Source organism: Balearica regulorum, chromosome 1 (genome assembly GCF_011004875.1).
Source record: "Balearica regulorum gibbericeps isolate bBalReg1 chromosome 1, bBalReg1.pri, whole genome shotgun sequence".
Taxonomy (NCBI): domain Eukaryota; kingdom Metazoa; phylum Chordata; class Aves; order Gruiformes; family Gruidae; genus Balearica; species Balearica regulorum.
The window spans coordinates 45,026,360-45,052,259 of NC_046184.1; the positions used below are offsets into that span (position 1 = coordinate 45,026,360).

The 25,900-nt window shown below is 35.6% G+C and overlaps 1 protein-coding gene across 7 annotated transcripts in view; it reads right to left on the minus strand.

Moving 5' to 3' along the window:
* PPFIA2 (PPFI scaffold protein A2) overlaps positions 1-25,900 on the minus strand; it is a 355,092-nt gene that overhangs the window by 89,083 nt on the left and 240,109 nt on the right. For all 7 annotated transcript variants that reach the window (XM_075747755.1, XM_075747763.1, XM_075747806.1 and 4 more), the window contains one exon: positions 20,963-21,037. In XM_075747755.1, the coding sequence (XP_075603870.1) occupies positions 20,963-21,037 (75 nt within the window). The remainder of the gene's footprint in view (positions 1-20,962; positions 21,038-25,900) is intronic.

The following is a 25,900-nucleotide window of genomic DNA, read 5'->3' on the forward strand; positions in this document are numbered from 1 at the left end:
ACTTCAGTCTATCTAGATTCTGTTTTCTGGATTTCAAAGTTACATAGAAACAAGTGGCACAATTTCTAAAGCCCCACTCTGTAAATAATCATTCTGAACATAACCTTACACAACTTCTAGATTTTTGTCTCAACTCTAAAATCTCTTCAACTTTCCTAAAGCCCAGCTTTCTGAATTACAGTTTTGGTAAATGTCGCTACTATATTACCAATATAAATTCCCTCTAAAATCTTAGTAGGATTTGTGTACATTATTGTTGTGGTTTTACCCCAGCCGGCAGCTGAGCACCACGCAGACACTCGTTCACTCCCCCCCCCCGCCCCCCGCAGTGGGATGGGGAGGAGAATGGGAAGGAGAAGACAAGACCTGGTGGGTTGGTATAAGGACAGTTTACTGGGATAGCAAAGGGAGAGGGGAAGACAAAACAAAACAAACCAGTACTTAACAGAGTATATGAAACTGGTGATACAGAATGCAGTTTCTCACCCAAGGAACGTACAACTCAGACCGCACGCTCAGACCTGTCCCGAAACCAGACTGTCCCCGAGCCACGCGTCCTGGAGCTGCTACTGCCCCTCCCTGGCTAGCCCCCTTTTATGCTGAGCATGATGTCACATGGTATGGAATACCCCCTTTGGCTCGTTTGGGTCACCTGTACTGTCTATGTCCCCTCCCAACTCCTTGTGCACCCCCAGCTGTCCCGCTGGCAGGGCGGTGCGAGGAGCAGAAAAGGCCTTGGCCCCACGTAAACACTGCTCAACAACAGGTCCATAGAACAAAAACATCTCTATATTATCAATGCTGTCTCCAGGACAAATCCAAAACATATCCCCACACTAGCTACTATGAAAAAAAATCAATCCTCTCAGCTGAAACCAGGACAATTATTTACAGACAGCACTGAATCATATGTTTTTTATGAAGTTAGGATTCAAGAATTCATATTCAAAATTACAACCAGTCTTCATTTCCATAAATGACCAAATCTACATCTCATGCCTGTACAGTTGAAAATACTAGTTGGAATTCAGGTGTTAAGGGAATATTAATTTCAAATATTAAAATACACCACAGAGCAGGATATCACTATGTAAGCCAGAACTGATCTGAAGAAGTACCTGATGTTATAGAACCATACCCATCACCCATGCTGGTGAAAAAGGACAATGAAATAATAAAATCGTTTCTTAATGAATAAAGATTACACAAAACTATAAATCAGTAAAAAATAGCATAAATTCCATCTATTTAAGAAGAGAAACAGTCATTACTACCTGTAGTAGGACACTAAGACATACAAATGAAAGAAATAAAAAATTCACAGTGTAGTTGCAAAAACCACCAAATTGGGAAGGATAACCAAAAAAGGAGCGGAAAAATCAGCACACAAAAAATGGCAACATTTGAACTAGATTCATTGGACAGAATAAAAATAAACAGGAACACGCAAAGTATTTATGAAGATGCAATGGATTTATTCATAGTGCCAAGCCTCTCGCAAGACATAAAATGAAGCAGAAAAATTAATTTCCAACCACATGTTTACTTACAGCATTTTACAAAATAATAATTAATTTAAAATTATTTGAGAAGTTTAAAGTCAGAATTCATTTCTAAACATATTAAATCATAAATGACTGGGTACCTCTGCTGTTAAAACTTAATCAGTTATCTTCCACTTGTTTGGCAATTTGTTACCTCACTATAGTTTGAGGTTTCAGATAATGAACTTTGTTATTAATAAATAATATACTTACCTATAATGGCCATGAAAAGCAACTACCAATTTATTACACTTGTTTTATTAACAGTTGCCTACTATAGATCCATTTTTTTATTATGCACTTGTTGGTCTGTTTGGTTTAATGTCATTAAAAAAGCTTTTGGAAAAAGCTTGGAAAAGCTTTTATTAGATTTCCTAGGAGCAGTAACTGGCTCACTGCCAGACTTTCCCTCAAAGCACCAGCATTCTTCCACTCCTTAAGGTTTTGTTCAGAGACATGTCTTTTTGCCCTGTGGTTTGAGCTTTTCTGTGTGCGTGTGCTGAACAAAAGGTGACTGCTACTTTGCAACAAGTACAAGCCTGAATTATCTTCCTGATCAAATTACTTTAAGTCCATTAAGAAAGCAGCACTTAACCTACGAAACACAAGAAGCTTGTCAGATACAGTTTAGATATAAGATATAAATATGTAAGAAAATATTTCCCCGTTCAAATATTAAGTTGAAATCCCTCCAGGTTGGTGGAAAGGAACTAAATGCATTCCTTTTTCTGTTATGAATCACGGTGGTATTTGGTTCATAAGTAGGGCTGACAGCTCCATGAAGGAAAACTGATAACTCTAGACAGGAAGAATGGTTTTGTAGTTGAAAGCTCAGGGGGGCTCAGGGTTTGGGAGTCTGAGATGATTGCTGGTGGTGTTACCTGATAAGATTTTGGGTGAATCAGAGAATAGTGAGTAGGTAGGGACCAGACAACATAACGCCCTCACCACCAAGCTTTCCCTGTAAGTGTTCTGAAATCCTCGGGGAGAAGCTGTTGTTACTATCAATGTATATCACATACTGTAAATTACAAGGATAGAATTCTGGGTACTTTTCCTAAACATGAGAATTTATTTTGCTTGAAATCTTGGCTCCTGAGGCCTTGTTCGCAGTGCTGCTGCTCTGTAAAAAAGTGAATTCTCCGTATCTGACCCCAGCACAGAGCACAGTCTACTTAGGGCAAAAATGCTAAGTTGCAGCCTTTGGCACACCATATCACCCAGTGATTTAAGGCAGAATTACAATAACTGAGCTGAAGATCTTGAACTTATCTGGCTGGCACAGAGTAGGATAACTGAAAAGTCAAAAAGTTGAAGGCTTAGATTAAAAAGTGCTTATCTGATTGCTTTATAAACGTTGGAGAGAGAAACATCACCAGTGAGTCTTCTATGTCTGAAATAGGTGGGATGAACGACATGCATAATTTTTCTCCTGACTGAAGGGAAAACAGATGATTATCTTAAACTAGAGGTTCCCATTATAATGGCTAAATTTAAGCAAAATAAATACCAGCAAAGGACTGCAGAAATTCCAGAAATACCTCAAGTTATGAAGTAAAAGCCATGCCTGTAATATGGCATTATACACTAACCTTCCTGCCCACTTCTCAGGCACAGTGGGGAAAACTATTCCAGTTACGTTATGGATGCATATTTCCATTCTCACCGTGTGTATACAGTACAGAGTACTCTACACAGTATGGTACAGAGAAAAACCCCAAATTTAGTTATATGTTTTCAAAAGCCTCTGTGTAGGCTAAATAAAATCTTATTCTAATTTTTAAAATTGTTGCTTAATCAATTTCTCTACTGACTTTTTCTTTAATGTTTTTGCTATTTAAATTGTTTTTAAAATCATCCATCAGTAAAGGATTTAAATGTAATTACTGTAATCATCTTGATTTAATTTTGCTTTCCATTGAATAAATGATTACAGTATGTAGAGATATAAAGATATTTAATTTAATTTATAAATATATAAGGCCAAATGTTTACAGAGGTTTCTTTTTGCGGGTTTCCTTCTAATATTTAAAACAGTAGAAATATTTTTTACTTAATTATTACAAATTTTCTACTTTGAATTTATTGTATTTATCATTAATTTAAATAGTTTTAGAACAAATTAAATATATTTTTCTTGTTGTTAACAGAGGCTCTAAACACAAATATATAATGTTACAGTCCCGTAAAACAAGTAAGAACCTGGATCACTTCGAAACTGTAAGGCATTAAAGGAAGACAATTATTTTAAGCTTTTGAAAAGCTATTTGATATAAACTTGCCCTACCTTAAACCATTGAACTTGTTTCTTTGATTTTTGCAATATTGAAATAAATCTGTCCTAGGCAATTAAACTCACTGATAACCACATTTCACTTTGCTACAGCTGACAGATCTAGAAGGCTTTTTGTTTAATCTCTTCTTATCAAGAAAGTGTTTCTTTTTACGTGGACAGTATGCGAAACCAAACTTCTTGTGATTGTATTAGAGCAGTTTTCCATCCAGCTTTTATTTATGTAAGTCTCTCAGAGACCAGTGAAATCGTCTACTTGGATGTCCTCCTACGTTATTCTATCATAACAGTCTATATTTAAACAATGCTAAATACCAGATTGCAGTCTACAAAGAACATAATTCAGACCCTGGGTCCACCTTCTGACTTTGCCTTCATTTTGACAGGGATAGCTTGTGTTAAGCTTTAATCAATGTCTAAAATTTTATGTGGTAAATATTAAGTGTAGTATGGGGAATAAAGGATGCTTAGAGACTGAGATGATTTCCTTCTGCTTCAATGGAAATTTAAACCCTGATTCATAAACATAATAATAGCCTTTTCCAGTTATATTTCTAATTTGTGATAACCTCAACACAGCCTTTCAGAAGCCACTGGTTAGAAAGTTCAAAGATCTTTAAATAGGATGATTGAAATTGTTTCAATTGTATAATAAACTTGTCATTCTTAATATTTTATTTTATTTATAGGGCCAGAAATGCACATACATTTTCTTGACATTTTATATGTAACTTTTGAAAGGAATTGTAATCAGCATTTTGTATTATCAGGATCTTGTACAAACAATAGACTATATTTCTTTCACTCCTTGGTGGAGGAAAAACAGCATGGGATGCACACTTGTAAAACTTTTTCAGGAAAAACAAATTGATCCTTTTTTGAATCTGAGTAAAAACAGGTATTACAAAATGAGATTTTTTTCATGAGGGGAAGGACATTTTAACCAAACTAAGGCAATTATGTGAGATTTTATGTGCTCCTGAGGGCAGGTTTAGAAAAGCTGCATCTCATTCAGTGGGGTCACCTGGATACCTGCTGTAAATTGTAAGAACAGGACTTACATAAATCCCACGGATATGCCAAAATATTAATTTGAATTGTACTTCTCCATAAGTAAAAAAGGAATTTTTTAATAATCCTGTTCAAAAGAGACTTTCAATATTTAATTAGAATCCCACTGGATCGTTTCAGCTTTTACTGCAATTTTAATCACTCTGTCAGTTGAGGTGTGACAGATTTAGCTTCAGTACTTTAAGACATTCATGGTTCCATCCTCTCAGTCTGAGTTTATCAGCAGAATAGCAGAAGCAGCATGAGTAAGTGCCCAGGAGCTGCTGGTCACAAGTTTCCACTTCAACACAGTTTCATAGGGGATGCAAAACCAGTACCTGTGGTACCCAAGGGGCAGAAATACATTCGCTGTTACAGGGGCAGGGGATGTTATACAAGTGCAGAGAAAAATCTACTGAGGATTTGGAATTTCTTAGCAGATTCCTCCAGTCTACAACGTTAATGCAATTTACAAACCAAAAGCAAAAGAAATTGTCACAGTGGTGTCTGAAAGTCTTTCCACCCTTAACTTTTCAGCTTATACTTCTTGTCCCACTGTTTTGTAATCACTTGCTGCCTCATGATTGCCAAATTATAGCAATTCCAGCATAGCATACTATACACTTACCTACATATGTTTTCACACATATTTTCATCACTGAATAAATCACTGATAAGTTTGCACAACAGACAACTTGGGGAAATCAAAACCGAGAACTCTGTATAGGTGTTGTAATCTGCTGGTTTATGAGTAGTCAAATTAGTATGAAAAGATTCGAATGGAAGTCTGTTGTTACACTGTAGTGGCAAGTTTTTTGAATGAGCAATTAAATTTTGTCTGAAAGTAGATACATTATTAAGATTTTAAATTTGTTCTGGCAAGAAGATTAGCCATGTCTAGGCTTTAAACATATTCCAATTGAGCAGTCCTATCTTCAAACATGCCTAAAATATACACCCTGAAGAACTGGGGGAAACCCCTACATTCTTACAGATGAGTATTGCACATGTCCCTGCGTATTTGTTTATGTTGTATTATGTGCCCTGAAATGAGATAAGACACCAGGCAGGAAAGGCAAAATCATGACACAGCACCTTTTGGCACAATAAAGCATATTTTGCATGAAAGAAACCACTTCTAAGTTACATCACGCTGTCACTGTTTGCAAGATCCCAGAGGAAGCCTTGCACATGCCAAGCTATGGGGTCTTCCAGTAAATAGCACAGAATTGGACCTAACCACAGGCCCCACAGGACAGCGGTTGGATCACAAGCTCTTGTGGTGAGAAGCAGAGTTACCAACTGAGTGCCAGCTGCCCTGAAGAGACACACTTGGAGCACTACAACGGATCTCAGGATTAGCAGCTTGATTGCATTGCAACAAGACCTGTTTGAATTTTACTACGTAAAGCAGTGCAACTGGCTTAGGTGGTTTTGGCAGATACCATCCTGACACCTGTCATTTAAACTCTCATAAGACTTCCTTTTCCCTGTAAGAACTTACATATTAATCAACATGACCGAACCAATTCTACTTAGTCATCCACTAATGGTGACTTTCTTAGCCTGTCATAAAGATCAACAATGTTTTAATTATTTCCTGCAATCAATGGGATTGAGTCACAAATTCTGATTGGCTTCATTTTCTACATTGATCAAAGGAAGAGCCCAAGTAGGGAGCTTGTCTCACTTGTGAATAACAGTGATGAAACATGCACTAGTGAGATGGTTCAGAAATATGACCACCAAAGTGTTCCTGAAACCCCAGGGGGAGAGGTGGTGTGTGTGGCTCAGCCGCCTTCTCAACATTCTTTACTAGACAACAGCAGATGAAAGCCTAAGATTCACAAACTTGTCTAATAATGTAAATTCCTTCTCATCTACTGAAATGTCTGACTTTGGTAGATGGGATAAAGAAGGGATTAAGGCATGAAACAAATTTAATTTTTTCCAACAGAGCAGCAAATACAGAATTTTGGGGTTATCCATGTATAAAATGAAATTAATAAATACACATGGAAAAGTGAGGTGCTGGCTTGCAGTGAGGGGAATCTTTCTTCCCCAAGTGGAAGCTAAAATCTCAGTACATTTCAGTATCATGATCAAATGAACTGCATAGGATTGATGACTGGCTATATATGTAGCATTTGAGAGAGTGAATGTAAGGTGCTCTTCAGGCTATCCTAAATGCACATTCTGACTTCATAAACCACATTTCTCATAAATCCATACAGAGTCTTAAAACAACAGATAAAAATTAATCTCCCTGAAGACAGCTTTACAACTGTAATGCTTGACTTTTTCCCTTCAGCAATGCAGGTTCTGAGCTTTGCAACTAGTTACATTTAAAAGCACAAATATGGACTTAGAGCTTTATTTTCACAATAGGTAGGAGTTAAAATAACTATGGACCGTGTAGCATTGTAATCAACACTAGCCACACTTTGAGAGAACAAAAGAAAAGAAAAAAACCTTTTGAGATTACAAAAATAACTTTGGAAGGTGGGGAATGAAACCTTCAGCACTAATAGTGCACTCTGGGCTCACTTTGGGTGAAGAAAAAAACATAACAGTTTTGATGTTTGGTTTTTTTTAACTTAGCAGTTTGTCTTCTCTCCCATTCAACTACTTAAAACAAAAAGAATCAGACAAATTTGCAAGTAGGGCTTTTGTAGCACTCTGAAAATTCACTGTTAAACTAAACGTTCATGTCTGACTGACAACCTCAGCTAGGTTTATTTTATATTTCCCTGTATTCCGGTATGGTTTATTGCTATTTAAGTGGTGAGCTTTTCAGAAACTTTACACAATTGAGCCCTTTAAAACACGTCCTGAAGTGTCAAGAAAAATACTACTTTATTCAAAGAAAAAACCTGTAGGAGTTATGAGTAATGCATATTTTCAACATTTTTACATCATAAATTCTTCTCTTCCTTCCTCTTTGAGATTGTTGACCTTTTATTAATATTGCTGTTTAGCTTTCATTCCTATGGAGAAATACCCATTAAGGTGAAATCACCCTCATGAGGGAGTCTTTATAACCCTTGGAGATTAGACAGTAGTAGGCCTAATGAAAGCAAATCTTGTATGGTTGTGCTATATGGAGTTTAAATAAGCAGAAATTGAAAGGAAATCTCTATACTCTTACTCCTTAACGGCCAAGAAGTGTTGCCTTGTCATTATGAGAAATCCAGCAGTTGCTAGCGAGCTCTTCATGAGAACGTACATTCAGAGTTACAGCACCTCTTTTTCAACTGATCAGAGGAGCGTTGTAAAAGACAAAAAGTCTTTACCTTGTGGCAAAAGAAGGAGGTGGTACACTGAGCTCCAGCCCTCGGTTACAGTTCTTTGATGGTTTAAGGAAGTCTTTACCTTCTATGCTTCAAGTTCTGTCAAAGAAAGCTAAACCATCTTGCTCCCTGCAGCTTCTGGTATGTCTTGATTATTTTATTTCTGTAATCTTGACGTAGGCACTGCTCTCTGCGATCCTGCTTGTATGGTGGCCAGCACTTTCAGGCTCTGCTTTCATGCCACTGAAGAGCAAATAATGAATGACAACATGCAGAGATGACTGAAGATTCTCTGAATCTCTGATAGGTTCATAATTTTTACTGGTAAAACATGAAAATACTAACCACAGGTGTGACCTTTTACTGTTGGTGCTTTGTGCTTGTGATAACTATTGACAGGTCCTGGTTATCAGTGTTTTATTGAGGTGCCTACGAAGGTCGCTTCTGTTCGTCACAGGGTCCTGTGGTCCAGGGGTAGCCCACAGCTGTGGCTGCAGCAGGGGACCCCCTGCCATCCCTGCACACCGCCACTGAGTCCTGACTCCTTCTCAACACCACGTGCCTGGAGCAGCGGTCATTTTTATACTTTACATGTAATAATGCACTAACATTTGAGGCTGGTAATAAGGCAAAATGTGTATTAGTCTCCTCTGCTTCATTACGCATTCTAAACCAAATTAAGTGTTACTGTGTAAATAAGTGTCTTGTGCTACTGCACGTAGTCTAGAGCACGCACCATTTATTTCTATGGTGTACTGGCAACACTTTGTAAACAGAACAGGAGTCATTTAAAGCAATTGTGCAGTTGCTATTATGAAAAAGAATATCTGTCAAGATTTTTCACAGAAGATTACAAGGTACATTTCAGTACATTTTTTCAGAAACCCTCATCTAAGTAATCAAAAATGTGCTACTTTTAATTTGTCACAAAAATTGTATGAAATATGATATAGTGAAAGAACTGTCTTTTACAAAGACTAGCACAATGGAAAAACAATAACAAATATCAATTACATGGTTGTATTATAGTATGTAGTTGACACCTGCTGACTAATTTATCTTGCTTTTTTTTTTTTTTTCCTAACCAGCAAAAGAGTAGCAAAATTATTATTCTTTCATTATTACTCTCACAAAGACACTAGTAAATTACTCAAACCAGGATACAAAAGCCGTAGAGTTTTTTGTTAGTACAGGTATTGGATTCCAGCTGGTCAGAGCTGAGAATGTATTTGGCAGAAACATTACCATCTCCATTGCTTTCAACAATGTCTGATTATTGAAATATATATACATAGTGTGTGTATATACATGATATATATGATAATATATACACAGATATTCTCCTTTTATACACACACACACACACACACACACACACACCCCCAGACACAGTGGATATAATTATATATGGATATATATGTTTAGACATACAAAAGTATTTTCAGTATCCAGGACATTGAATATAAATAAAATAATGTGCCGCCAGGGCTTTATGTAATTGCTCTTAGTACATAAGCGTTTAACTGATAACTACCCATGCTTAAGACATACAGTTCAGTTTGAAAAAATCCGACTCAGGTTAAAATGAATTATTTAGCTATTTGCACTGCAAACCCATTTTCCTCTTCTCATTACATTAATATATTTACCTCTGAGTAAAAACAGCCTTCCCCAAATGAAATTTTGTATTCTTTGTCTGCATATTGTCACCTAGACACTTTGAGATTCTTTAGATTTATTTTGACTGGACACATCTGTTATGAAACCCCTACTATTCTGCATGTGTAGTTTTATTAGATTTTGCTATACAGTGTATCTGTATTAAAATCACCATCTGTGCTACTGATTGTACAAAACATGAACATACAACAGATACGATATGAGTAAAAATCCAGAAAGGAAATTAACCTTACCCCAGAACTACAATTAAAGAATATCAAAGCCCTGATCTGCATGTACAAACTGAAGAAATTCCAACTTAAGTGTAACTCCCAGTCTGTTGAAATCAAAGCACAGTAGAGCAAATTAAAGTCTATATTTTAAATAGTAAACCAAAGGTACCCACTTAACTTTAATCAAGTTTTTAATACTTCTCAATGACATTCTTACTGGGAGACATTTTTTTCCCCCACAGATTTCTCCTGTGAAAATCAAGGATATGGTCCTCACTGATACAATTTTTATACATTTTTAATGATAAAGAACATTCTTCATAAGTGAAACTTCTAAAAGAATGTTTTTATTCTAGGATTACTGCAGAAAATAATTTAACATGATAGTAATTTTCTAAGGAAAAGGAATTATACATATGATTTCTTTTTTTTCTTCTTTTTAGTAACCACGGATTCTACTTGATTAACGGTGTCCAAACTACACTCTCCAGCTGCAATGTCAAGCAAGCTGGATCATCTACTATAGACTGAACCAAATAAAACAAGCCCTCTACGACTCCTCTTGGACTAATTCCACCTATAGATTGATAGTACCTTCTAATATTAATGAAGATTATTTAATATTTCCTAGTGCTGATATTTTCCAATCAAGATCCCAAAGAAGTATATTTAATTTTGCCCCATCAAACCCATGATATTTTTTACATTTTTGGATCTCAAGTAAAATTACTTCTATGTTTATATCTATTTCAGACATGTTGGGAACTTGTTTGCACTAAAATAAAAAAAACCAAACAAACCCGATTTTAAAAATCTCCTGATATGATTACTTAGGTAAGCATTAACCAAGATACACCTATCCTTTGCTTATCCTCAGCACAGTCTCTGCTCCTATTTTTCTCACAAATATTTTATCACTAAGCTGTTTTATCAGCATTAGCAGAGCAGTAGCAAAATGGCAATAATTTTCTTCATAGTGTATCAGTAACAAATGTGGAATTGATTTGTCACACCTGTGGACCTTGCTCTGCCTCCTGACAATGGAGGGCCAATACAGACCTTTGAGTGGCAAATTACTTTTGATTCATGTTATTGCTGACCATGCTCACAGATATTAGTTTTTACTGTCTTGCTAGTTAACTACCTTATGAATTTGTAGGATACTCTTAGACCTGCACGCACACTGTTGGGTTGACGAGATCTAATCCGAAAATACAAATGATACATATTTTGGTTCATATGTTAATGGGAATATTGATTAATAAATATGAACCTACTGAAGCTTAAAGTTGACTTTATTTATTGGCTCATGTCATTAATTTATATCTTTTCTTCAAATGCAGCATGTAAGGCCTATTCATACATTAAAAAATTTATTATGGAGAGTATTAGGCATAACACATAATACTGTGATCTTGTTATGCTATTTAAAATCTCGTTTAAGGGTTAGTGGATGTAGATGTTCCTAACAAATCATGTAATATTTAACAAATATGCACAAAATTGCATATTCATTCCAAAGAAGCACATTAAACAAATGATAAAACAATCTATTGTTCCAGCACATTAAAACCAAAGGATAATGGGCATGTGTTTTGCATTTTCATCAAGATGGATGCACAAGAAGATTGTTAACGATAAAGAATCAACAAGACTAATTCTTGCAGTGAAATTATCTTGTTCCACATGAAAACAAATATCAAATGACCCTGAAGCTGATACAGACAGAAAGATAATCAACTACATTCTTAAACCTAAATTTATACCTCCAATGCAGGATAAAATGGCATACATTTCAAAGTTTATGAATCCCAAAATAACAGATCAGAGAAAAGTGAGGTATTCTTTCTGATGTCTCATGAAAGGCACTGTGTGTATACTGTGACCAAATGGAACAATAGACATTAAAATTTTCACTGATACCCTTTGTACAAGTAACAGTGAACTCTACAATGTAAATCAGCTCGCCATGACTTTAAATATACACCACGCTCTTTACTTTAGCAAGTTGGTGTGTTTAAGTAAGGCATTTGCTAACATAACCTTACGAAACCAGGGCTGGTGAGAGTTGTGTTCCATTGATTCGTAAGCTCCCTAAACAGCCTGCCAAATATACGATCTTAAATACAATCTGAAATTATCCCAGTATCTAATCTCATGCTGACTACGAACAATCCCTAAGCTAACCATACACAAATAACCTTCCGGTTTCATTAATCTCCTGGAGTTTTCAGGTGTGTAAGCAAACTATTGTGAAATATGCTCACCCACACGTCTGGCTCCTGCCATCCCTGTGTTCTCCTCCTAGATTGTATTTCTTTGGCTGTCATCCCATCTCCTCTTTCTCCCTTTTTCTACTTTGGGGGAGGAATATGTGGTCCCGTGCACGGGAAAACCCGTGCTAGAAACGTAGAGATTTGCTATTCCATAATTCTCTGGAATAAAGTAGGGAAGATATCAGAAGATCCATTTATCACTTTCTGAGACATGATCTTCAGCTTCATGGCTCTGTGTCATATATTGATACATTTGTTTGTCGTTTAGCAGAAATGTCAGGCATGCTCCATGATGCCTATTTACTGATAAACATAAAACATTGCACAGACCCTCAAAGTAGTTGTGTTATGCAGGGAGCCCTGAATACCATGTCCTACAGTTCTTTAGACTCAGGACCTCATAGAGGCTGCATGCCTGCAGCCCCAGCCTCTCTGCCATTAAAAAAACAGGCATGGAGCTGGGGTGAGGGCACGTACTCAGTTATGACGTGGTGAGCACGTACCAGGATTTATGCGGTGTGGCAGACCGTTCTCCTGAGTAGATGCCATTACAGCCATCTGCTTCCAAAAATCAAATTATGCAATTTAGCCAAGTTCATCTCTCAATACTTCCAAAGTCGATCATCACACCCATGAATTCTATTGGATGGCATCTTAGTTTTCCTGCTGTAGGAACAGTAAACTAGTCACCCAAGTTAAAATAACTTTGATGCTTTTAGGAACAAGAATATTCGGAAAGGACCAGATCAGCCTGAGTCTTGTGAGTGATATTCGCAGAGCTCCTGTGATACTAAAAACGGTAAGTGATGTCCGCCACGTATATTGCACAGGTCATGGTGCTACCTTGGCTTTACACTAATGCCCTCTGTTCCACAGCAGTATGAGCAATGGACACAACAAGGCAAATTTGTACTAAAAATGCTCTGGAGCAGGAACTAGGTTTTAATTTTTATTATTTTTTTACAACAAAATGGAGTCCTAGGCCTTTACTGGAGCTCTGTTGGGAGTGTAGTAATACAATAATAATCATAGCAAAAATGTGCAATGAAAGCATTTCAATATAAATGTGAAGATGGAATATATTATTACTAAATATACTAATAAATATTTATATTTATGCAGCACTCTAGGTTTTAATTAAGATTAGGCCACTTTTTTATTTTTGCAAATAGAAATAATTTCACCTCTGAAAACAGACTAATATATACAAGTTAACAAGCACTCAATATCAAAGATTTTATTAGAAGAACTATTAAACACACCGGATAAGTGAAGGAATAAACAGGTTCTCCCTTCAGCTACATTTTTCCTCAAAAGAAGCTCTCCATGAACACATGAGCATCAACTATGCATCCCTTCTGTTAATCACACTCTTTCTTACAAATTGGTTTCTTCTAAAGAATACACAGGAGACATTCAAACCAGATGAAAAGTCAGTGCAAAATTTGAAGATGCTATCAGTATTTTAGGATTTGTTACGGGTGCTACATGCTAAACGGAGGGGTAAGAGAACACAGCATTTCTGGATCTCTTTGGAAAATACCCCAAGATGTTTGGGCAGCCACACAATTCTGCTCTGCCAAGTCATTTCAGTGAAGACCAAAATTGCTGAGTATATTTAACATATATTACTGGGTTGCCAACAGTACACTGTGGCGAACACACAAATAGGCCTAAGTGACTAAGGAAAGTATATAAAAGGACAACTTAAATCTATAAGCATTTTTTATCAAGATTTTTGGGTAGCAATACTAAAATATGTGCAAAAACATTATCTGCTGTCACTGCAGAAAATATACGAGCTTTTTGTACTCCAAATTGTTTGGAATTTTTTTCTCTGTGATAGATATTTACAGAAATTATACTGAGAAACCACTTTTGCAAGTGGAATAGTGATGTTCATCTCAAATATGTCAATAGGAGTTAGCGTTCTTAAGTGACTATCTGAAAAATACATTGAATTTTAGACCTATTCTGTCCTGAATTTAGTGAAAAATGCTTTTGATGGCAATGCAAAGATAAGCTCTGCTGCCCTCAAAGAATTTTAGTGGTTTCTTTCCTCTGAGAACTTAGATCAGAATTAGTTAAGGGCATAAAATGAAATAGCTATAGCAATTTAATTGATTATTTCTTGTGCTTATTTCTTTTTTACTTTGTAAAAAAAATAAGGCATGAAAGGATGTAGTACTGCTGTACTAGTTTTCAACCTCTTCAGCTGCCATGCCACACATCCTAATTCAAATGCGCAGAGATAGAAATTAATGCTTTGGAACATGGAGTATGAGAAACATCCACAAAAAAACCAAAAACAAAAAAAAACCCAAAAACATTTTGCTTCATTAGTGCATTTAAAACTTAAGGGCAACAATAACTTTTTGCAGAGTTAGCATTTAACTAGATGGCTAAGGTTAAAGGCAGAATGAAAAGCAATTATGTATAGCACATAAAGATTACATTTCAAACCAAGATATTTTTAATTACGTGCATCTTTGCAGAAAAGATATAATTTGGCACAATTACATAGACATTTAAAATTAAAGTTCAGACCACAAAGAAGGTCTCTCCAGAGTTAAACCTGTGTAAAGTTATAGCTTGAAAAAAAAAAATTAATATGTATGACAGAGTTTACAAAGCAATAACTTTCAGTTACACCATTCCGACAAAATACTGTAAAATGAGGTACTATAGATGCAGACTGTTTAGATTTTTCACAAAAAATTATACTTAAAGTCATCAGAAATAGGTATAATCCATTTAGCCTGGCCTTCTTCAGAAAAACAGTCACTGAATTTCACCCAATTTCATCCAGAGATTTGATATCCATAATTTCTGAATTTTAGTTTGATGAAATTCTGTGTATATTATACATTCAAGAAATACACATGCTATTTTTCTCCGCAAACTATTCCTTTAACAACATTTCTACTCCAAAACCCACTTTGCATTGTGTTACAGACAAAGGTTAAGGCCACCAAGGAACTTCTATAGCAAAAAGTGCCTTAAGATAATAGGACCTGAAACAGCTGGGGATAAAACTATATTTTCACGTGCAACCATGGGTAAAAAGAACACACCATAGTTAGCTGACGTTTTACTTTAAAATACATATATATTAAATATTACAGAACATTTAATTAGCAGTAATGATACTATAATCATGTCTGCAGTATCCCTCATGGTGAGAGTCAAAACTGTCCTCAACAGTTAAAAGTATCTGCATTTTTTGCTGGTGTCTTGACTTGCCCTGCATAGCAAAAGTCAGGCAATTAACATGGTATTTGAAAGTTCTTTTGTGAGTAAGAGCCTACATTTTCTGGTGTTTCTGGTATAGAATATAAAGAATCAAAAATCACAAATCATCCTTTCTCTTCAGTGATGTAAATCATTTATGAATGCTTTCATGGATGCTATAAAAAATAGCATTAGGGCACCCTAATGAATAAACTAACCCACCGTCAGGAAGAAACCCACTGCCCAAATAGAATGCATGCAGTTATATGAAGCAGAGATCTGCAATCCGAATCACCTGCAATCTCTCTGATAGTTCCAGGAGTGAAATTTATCCTCAAAGGTTGGGAAAATTCTGCAGAAGCAAGTGGAAATTGTAACAATGATTTTTTTAAAGGAAGCCTGAGTGTTTTAAATATAATCTATGTTTCAATTGACAGAAGCAATGTAATGCTGTTTGGCGTTTGCAAACAGCACTGGCATTTTCAATAAGTGCTGAAGAAAAGCGTATGGTAGCACAGTGATATATAAACTCAAATCAGTAATTTCTCTAATTTCATATTCTACACAGTCCCAGTATTTTCTGTGTTCCTATCTTTGAGATAATAAATGTAATTAAAGCTGTATTTTCCATGCCACATTTTCTACTAATAAGGAAAGATGGAAAAGCCAACATATTAACCAGAAAGAAGAAAGAGTTTTGGAAAGCCACATATATATGAATCTGATTAACACAGGGCTGGATAAATGTTTAAGAAGGGCAAGAGAAAATTCATGTGCATAGTAAGCGCAGCCATTTAAAAAATTACTTTTTCCCAGTATAGTATTAACTACATATAAAGCTTAATTTTACATACAATCCATGGGAAAAAGTTCTAAAGGTCATCTTTTGGGAAACTATTTGTTAAGACATCTGGGAAACAGAGAAATCTGTTAATGGAAATCACAACAGTCGTCATTTAATGCTGCGCATTGCAGCAGAACTGGATTTAAAAACATCACTATGGGCCATGGTCCCATCTGTCTATAATCTACGTAGCCCTGCCCTGTGGCAGCCACTAGCACTTGAGTTCCCGGTGATATATGGTGCTAATGAAATATCTTAGTGTGGTGTTTGCACATGCCGCAGTTTAGCATGATTTTAACAAAGGCTCACACTCATAACACTAGTAAGAGCATCTCAAAAGCTGTGGAACAAAAGTGGTTATCTTGTCAGTAATTTTAATATTAAACGTAAGTTCCATGAAGATCATAAATGACAAAGCCAGGAAGGAAAATTCGCATCCCACTTCCCTTGCAAATGAATCTCATTCTTCTCCAATTAGTGTGTAAAAAGGAAGCTGGTTAGCAGAACCTTGCTGAAATTTGAAAATGTTCATATCCTCACTGAAAAACATCACATTGCCTTCGAAATGTTCATATACAGACACTACTGTACCACTGAGCTTTGGTATTGGATGTATCACTTGCAGCTTGTCTAACCGCTAACTGGAAATTACAACCTTCAGCAACAAAACAATTTGTAGAGACCATGGGTTATGTGGAAACAGATGAAAGCCAGCATCAATTTAAAAGCACCTGAGGGGTAAGCAAATGTACCAATGTTTTACAGTAATTTTAACTAAATATGGGAGGTAAATTTTTCAGAAAATTGTTAACAATATCTACTACTCAGCTACAACAGACAATGAATAGGACAACATCTACTGGTTGTGAGCAAATAATGGCTTCCAGTGTAAGCATAAAAGAAAAAAGTGTGATAATTTTGGGTACATTGTGTGATAACGGGTGTTAAAAAGCAAATATTATGACTATGGAATGTAATTACTGTAGCCAGTTATCTTGCCCCAGTTTGCATGAAAACTCTCTAACCGCAATCCAGATTGCTGCTATGTTTAAAGGTCCCTGCTACCGCCAATAATCTATTACAGCAAAATAAAATATACAGTCAAATAACTTTTTCTCCCAGTGAAATCTATATGCCAAGAATTTTCAATCATCTACTCTTTAAGTATAATATAGGCCCATTTTGTATCATCTCCCCCATATCTAGAAGCCCACTGCCTGATTCAGAGAGCTTCTGCTGTTTGTAAGGAATAAGACACCTAAGTTTAGCTGTCTATGCATTAGGTGTCTACATACGGGCTTGTTGTGAGAGCCAGCTGCCTAACGCAGGGATTTGGTGTCATCATAGTGACAAGGGGTATTCCTTCCCCACCTCTAGCTCCAGACAGAAATAGCTCTCCTGTCAATTTTGAGTTGTATCTGGCAGCCCTGGCAGATTGACCACCAGGTTAGCTGGCAGACTGGATTTACTGGAGCTCCACAGACTACAGTTGAATTTCAGACATCTGGCTCACATGTAGACACCCAAATTCAAGAGTTCCAATTCTGAGCTGAATCCTGTGCTCTGTAAAATACAGTATAATATTTATTGTTTGTAAACATGTTTTAATAGGAGCTGATGTACCCTGCAAATATCCTTCAGCTTGACACAACTTAAAACCAAGACTTCACATCTGATTTAATTCTACCCCTGTACCATTCTTGTTAAACTTGTAGTAAACATAACAATTCCCTTGATGTATATTTTATATTGTAATTTACAGAGAGAATCAACTTGTTAAAAATATTACAAATCACTGGCATATTTAAAATATTACATAAAATCAAAATGATTTCTGTGCAGCATTTATGTGTAAAGGAGATGATAAACTACATATTCACTTTTTTATAGAAACTATTGCCTTCAAGGAATCAAAACAGCAATGAACCATTTGGTGGACATTCTTGTTTCTGAAAAGTTCAACTGAACCAAGGACAGTGACTTATGCCATATCAACAGTCACCACTGGAACTTCAGACCAAAGCCCTTCTCTATTTCCCTTGTATGACTACATAGAAATATTAGCTACACAAGCTAAGTTCTCCCAGTGGGTCCAACTGTCCATCTCAATTGTCCCTGCAGTTTAAAGTCAATGTGTGTTACTATTCCCTATCAAATACAAAGTGCTTTGTGAGATGGTGTTGGCAACTAGAGCTGAAATCAGCTTTGCCAGAATTACAGATTTTTTCACTCCCTTCGGTATGTACGTAATATGCTACAAAGACTGTTAAACGAGAGCTTATTTACCATCTAATGATGGAAAGCTATAGTCTCTCTCAATTTTTCTCTTTTATACAAGGAAACTTTCAATAAATACTCATGGGTGTCTGCAGTTTCTCATTGTTGCTCTGCATCAAAGCCACAGCCATAAGCTTTCAGAGAAAGGTGTTACCTTAACAGATACATTTCTACTATTTTTTTATCCCTGAATCTGATACTTGTTATATACCTAATCATATACTAGTTTAATCAGGAGACCAATTTTCTGTCATCATGTTATGTTTAGATATAGCCCTGAATATGTAGTACACTCTTACAATCAGTATGAGAAAATGGATATGAAAGAAAATATGAATTCTCTTGGGAGACCAGACACTGAGTGACAGGAATACAGAAATTACTGAAAAACATATATTCAATTCCCTTGGAAACTTGGTCCATTTATTTTCATACACAGTACAATAAATTTTTAAAGCCCTTTATTGCCTGTGCATTCACTGTGGAATCTAGTATAAAAAAGGCTTATATATTGCAGTTGTCTAATTAATTTCATCTCGTTTAAGTAACTCATTGTGTGAACATTATCTGAACTCTTGTTTAAATGCATTAACTGAAAATAATCCACTCATTCTCTTCCACATCTCTTCCCATCTAGCTCTTTTTTCATTATTATTATATTGAATTTCCATTTTTCAGCTTTAACAGTTCCTCATAGGAAACTAGAATGACAGTATTCCAATTATGTTAATGGTCACGTTGTGCTTCGTTGATTAAATGTCCTTCTAAATGTTTTTAGTATCACATAGACACAAAGTTTGCATGATATTTCTAAGGATTTGGGTCAAGAAAAGCTATGAAAGTCCTATTTCAATTTAATTTTGTTGTGTATGTTTTTATTCCTTATTGTCAATATGAGTTTCACTAATTTTTTTAAAACTCCAATTAACAAGGCGATGTTCTAAAGACCTGGTCCCATGCCCAGTGAAGTGAACTTGGATTGAATTGGATCATGATTGGGAGGGATTAGGGGAGTGGGATGCATCTCAGTTGGCTTGACTGACCAAAAGGACTGCTTTTTATTTAATAAACACTATTGCAAATAACAGATTATGCAACATGGTGTAACTAAATCATTTGAACACAAGTATTCTGGACAGTATGAAAGGGAAGAATTAAAGAGAGATTTTATTTTTGCACAGATAATGTGTAGTTACTTCAGAGAAGAAAGGGATGATTCAAAATCTCTAGTTCATGGTTTAGGAAGTACTAATATCTTAATTGCAGATCCTATTTTTAAGAAGTTACTTTAAGAAAGTAACTTTTTCTAGCTTAATATTGGAAAAAGATTACTTTAGGAATCTCTATTATACATGATCACATTTTATTCTGAATTGCAAGTATTCCATTTTTCCAGAATTATTTGGTAGTACTTTAAGTTTGTCTGTGGCTGTCTTCAGTTTCTGCCTTAAGGCTGAGTAAAATGACACCAGTAAATGGACATAACCCAAAATAGCCTTAATCCAATTCTATTGCTTGTCTGACTTATTTTTAAAAGTATGAGAAGCATACGTCAAGTGGAGATTGAGAACGTGACAGGGATGTCAGCCATCAACAGACTCCATTATTTATATTTTCTGGCCTCAGAATAGTCTCTCTGGGTTGCAAAATTTCTTTCTACATGTGTGTACAGTTGTGTGTGCAACACAATTATGTGTTGCCGTTCACACTTTCAAACAAAAGAGAACAGCCTGCAAACTACCATGCAGGAAAAAAAAATCTCTTGTCCAAGTTCACAATCGTTCTATGGCACCAAAGTTCGCCATGAAACATTGCAATTAAAAGGCAAGAGATAAATCTAAATTTCAATGTCACCCATAATATTTCATCCATCAATTTTAGCATTTATATAATGTGTGTGTTTATATATTTATATATAAAACATTTATATATGTGTGTGTACGTGTTTTACTGAATCTTATAGTAAAATGGAAATTCAGGTTTTTAAATTGTTTACACTCATTTTTCATGTCCAATAAGAAATTTGGGAATCTGTCACTAGCTCTTGGATTTTGGCTTGCTCACAAGGGAATAGAAGAAAGGAATAAATCACTAAACAGAAGGTTGTAGTAATCTTACAACCACCTTAAACAAGCCTCACTGAGCAGCTTACTCAGAATGTATTTTTTTTTTTTCCTGACAGTTTTAAGAAAAGTGACGGGGAACACATGGGACAGAGTATTAAAGAAATTGAACCTCAAAAGGGGAGAAAGTGTTTTATGTTACCTCCTGGTTAGCAGCAGCTAGTTCTTCTTCCAGTGCAGAGACTCTTTCTAAAGAAACCCTCAGTCGTTCCCTTACCTAGAAGAAAAATCAAAATATGTGCAGTAACGTAATTTCTATCAGTCTTTAAAGATTATATAATCTGCCATATGCACTTGCCAGTTTGTTTGCAGGCATGTGTGTTGCATCCTTTCTTGAGACATACTGTGTAGTAAACATTTAAACCTAACTATAGGAAGAGTTAACCCACAAAAATAGGTGTCAAACTTCAAATGCCATACTGCTTTTCCACAGTTTGCCTATAATTTCATGGAATACATAGCAAATGCAAATATTCTAACACCACATTAGGCATAAAAAGAAAATGTTTTTCACAAGTATCCTTTACAAAGGGTAAGAAAAAAACATCTGCAAATGTTTTAAGTTCACTCCATGGAAGACAACTAATCTGTTCATACTAATTGAATGCAACAAATTCATTGAAAAAATAACTTGCAGCATTGCCTCAGGCACACATCCTAAAGATTTCTGATATCACCATGCAGTTTGCTTGGGTTTTGCAAAAAGTCATAAACAAGATATTCTCTCATAAGCAGAAAAGACTGCTGTGTTTGTACCAGTTTCATAGATGACCTAGTCTGTTCTAAGGATGATTATGACCTACTAAATTAGTATTACCATTAAATTTATCATTCAATATTAATTATTAATAGTAAAAATAGTAATTTAATATCTCTGAAGACATATTTACTGTTGCTTGAGTGCCCTGGCTCAGCATCACGTAGCAGTAGACAACGTAAGGTAGCAATGCAGGTGCCAGCCTCCCAATATGACTGAAGGCAAATGAGACTTCAAGTGATCTGCAGTGCTGTGTGTAGGTGATCCTCTCTCTTCTGACTATGAAGGGAGCCTATGGCAACTCCTCTCCTAATCTACACAACTGCATTAGGCACCTCACAGTAAATGACTTTGTAACCTGGCTAATCAGCCAACATTCAGGATGTATTTCTATCCCCATTCCAGCTACACTGCGGTAATGCTGTTCCAGCTGATGATCCATGGATATTTAAGGCTGTTAGCAATGTTTGTAGGGAAAGTTAGCCTATTCTATTGGACCAACAGATGCAGCTGGAAAACAAAGCAAAACAAAAATCAATCTTTAATGTACAATGAAACATTGTACATTTTCACGTATGTAAAATTGTTTTTAGATCCTTGACAAATACAAGACACCCCTGAACAGGATGTGTATGCCCTAATGCTTTCATACTTTTCCCAGTGATATCTCTTCATCTAATAAATATTACCTTTTCTTACATACTTTGTTTTCCATTACTACTGATAGAAGTGAAATTTTGCAAATAGATTCAGTATATCCCAAGATTGGCTTAGAGTTTAATAGATGAAAATTACTTATTTGCAAAACTATAGCAGCATATACACTAATTTCGTCCCAAGTAAACTTTAAAACTAACTAAATCTAAAGATCAAATACATATTCAGGAAATGAACACTAAAAAATAAAACTATTCAGCCTTTCTAACAAATGCAAATCTAGTTGCTTGTGCAGTACTTTGAGGTTTTGGTCCTCTTTATATACTTCAGCTCTATTAAAAGAAACAAAATTTTAAAATGCATTTTATGTATTCGTATAAATTATTTGAATACTCTCAGGTGACCATAGTTTTACTATACACTAAACAATGTTGCTAGCCTTAACAGAACATAAATCATGAGTGAGAGGTGCTCAAAGGAGCAAAAGAAAAGTGAGCTGAAGAGTGTTAAGGTATAAGAAATCCCCCAAACTAGAAAGAATCCTCAATTTTATAGTCCAATTTTTGATTTATTAATTTCCCTCTATTCCTTCAGGACTGTAAGACTGAAAAAAAAAAATCAACTGTTAACATTCCCAAAGATGCATATTGTATCTTAAATTGGGTATGACTAATCAATAGCTGAGCTGCAGTAGCTGACTCTGCCTGTTCCTCACCTGATGCGAGTGAAGTTGAAGCCATCTTGAAGTGGCAGTGACTGAGCCACCTCTGAGGGGCAGTGATAAAAGCGAAAATACTACAGGCTTTCACAAATGTTTCAACTGTTTTCTTATACCAGAACAACAGCATACAGGGAGAATATGCAACAGAACCCAAAATGTTTTTCCTATTTATTACATTTTTTTTACTATTTTTCATCAAAGATGTATGTAAAACCCTTTAATCATTAAGCTTGCTTTCCAAAATGAGCTACATAATTTCTGGCAAACATACTCCTAAAGCTTCAGGTTTATGGTAGTACATAAGCTATCATCACAGTCATGTTACATAAATTTTTTAGTATTCAATTCTAACACATGTAAAATATGTGAAATTAATTTGAAATATTATATTTTCTAATTTTTATTTATTCATAATTTCTATCTAATTGTAATTTTCATAAAAATATTTCACATCAAACGTATAACATCAATTATTCTGGCTATAGTTGAAAAACTGTAATTGTTTAAATAGCTGAAAAAGTATTTCTTCATTCACCTTTCCTTTTTCCTATTTTTAAATCATATTCTGCTTAAAAACCAGCATTATTTCACCAGTTCTACCAATTTCCAAGGGCTGCTCAATGAGCTGTTTCCCTATCCAGATGGAGAAGAAGAACAAGGCAGTATGAGTCCACTATCTGGTACTGGCATCTCTCTTCTCTCCCTACTCCTACCATACTCTCTGCCTTCCCAGAGGCTCTGATTCCTCTGTGGATCCCAAAACTCTCTTTCTGTATCTTGCTTCTCTTCCCACTACCATTTCTGCCTTTCACTAGTTCTCCACTATTATTAGGGGTGTAGTCCTGCCTTGAGAGGCCTGATTTCAATTTCTACAAAGACAACAATTTCTTAACGGAAAGCTCAACCTAGATGTAAAAAATATATAGAAAAATGACAGTCATCTTCCTGGCCTCAGTCCTCTTGGCTGTAAGCACTGCTGAGGGACAAGATGATTGAGAGAAAATTCACAAGACGGTAGTTGTCAATAGTTGAAATTAAATGCCACAAGTTGGCAATTTTACTTTAAGTTTTCTGAAACCTCCTCGTATTCAAGCCTAAATTTTTTATAAATGAGAATACATGTTTTAAAAATATAAGATGTCTAACACTGGCATTAACTTTGAATGGTGTTAGAATTTGCAAACCAACTAGGCCACATTACTGAGGAGGTCACAGCTACACAAGGAATTGGAATCTGAAAAATCATTCATGACCTTTATACACTGTGGTACTGTAGAATTGAATCCTGTGGATATTTTAAAGCCTGAAAACAACACTACCTGGAAATAATAGGCATTTGTTTTGAAGAAAATTTAGGAGACACATTTTTTACGTGGCACTTCAGAAAAAATAGGTAGAGAATGAATGTCTTTACTCTGAATATCAAGCTATTATATTAAAATCCAATTCTTTTCATTCTTGTCCCATTGTCAGTAACAACATGGAACAGTATCAGTGTGACACAGATTAGCAGTTGGAAATTGTTTCCTTTGCTTTGTGTTGCCTTGCCTTGCCTTGCCTCCCTTGTATGTACACAGTTAATGCACTGTCGTTTTTATAATGACCTAACCAAAATTGCAGTCTGATGGCCCTTCTTTGTTCTCTGAATTTAAGAGTTGCACAAGGAACTGAAAGCAACTCAGCCTTGGCATGGAAGACCTTTTTTCCTTTCATCTGACCAGTGAACAACTAATTCAGATTCACATTTGCCATGGTGACATAGGAAAAGTTGCAACTAATTCTTCATATTCAACCACATACATAGCGGCTGTTAAAATTGAGGGAAATCTTTGATTCTACCAGTGGAAAAAAGGAAAAGTGCTACATCTGCACTCTGATCTGGACAAATCTGCTCTCATTTACAGCCCAGAAACTGTAACTTTATTTCCCACTTTAAATTTCTTTCTCAGTCTTCAATTCATTTCAAAATAAACTTGAAGAAGAACACAAAAGCTGAATAAAGTTTTAGGTTTGGTCATTCACATTCCAGGAAAGAATACAGGCTACAAATGCCATAGTAACGTATGTAAATGTTTTCATGAACTTTGTAAGTTCATATTGAATAACCTTTGGCTCTAAATATGGGGCAACAGCCGAAGCCTCTGAAAAGCAATAAACAAATATACTGCAAAGAATTTTGTATTGGAATCCCTTTTCAAATTTCTGTTACATCAAACAAAATGTACAGAACCATCCTCATTTCTGAGAGATGCAGGAAAGGCTGCTGTTCCTGGTAATTATCTTGTTAGAGACAAAGGAACAGAAACAAATGCAAACTATTTTTATCTGATAATTTGGGTTTTTTTCATATGATGAATACAAATTAATGATTAGAATATTACATCATTTTCTCTTTTCTGGAAGTCAAAGACAGTAACTGAGTAATATAGTTCACAGAAGTAAGCATTATCTTAGTGAGATTGTGTTTATCACTTACGAAATAACATAATACTATAATTTCATATAGTCTTTCAATGTATTTCTATTTTCTCGGACATGACATAAAGCTTTACTAAATAATGTTTCATAAAGTAAGACTAATCAGATGTCACCAGATCTATCAGAACATGCCATAATACGCATTTTTAAAGGACAGATTCCCATTACAGTGCCACAGACACGGCAGAAAAGGGTAGCTCTCTACACGTTACAGGCTGTATCCAACACGCGCCCTGATGACTGGGTATTCCTCTGGCTTTTAAATGCAACCACATTATTTTGAAATGTAACATAGTCAATGTCATGTTAGCACTGCTGTCGGTGCAAAATATCACCCATCTCTCTCCGTCTCTTAGCAACTGCTTCCCACTTTTTTCCTTGCTGTCAAATTCTTTCTTCTTTCTCTCCAGATCTGCAGCTCCCAAAGAGCTTTTAAAAAACACTTGCACACACTAGAATTGAATCAC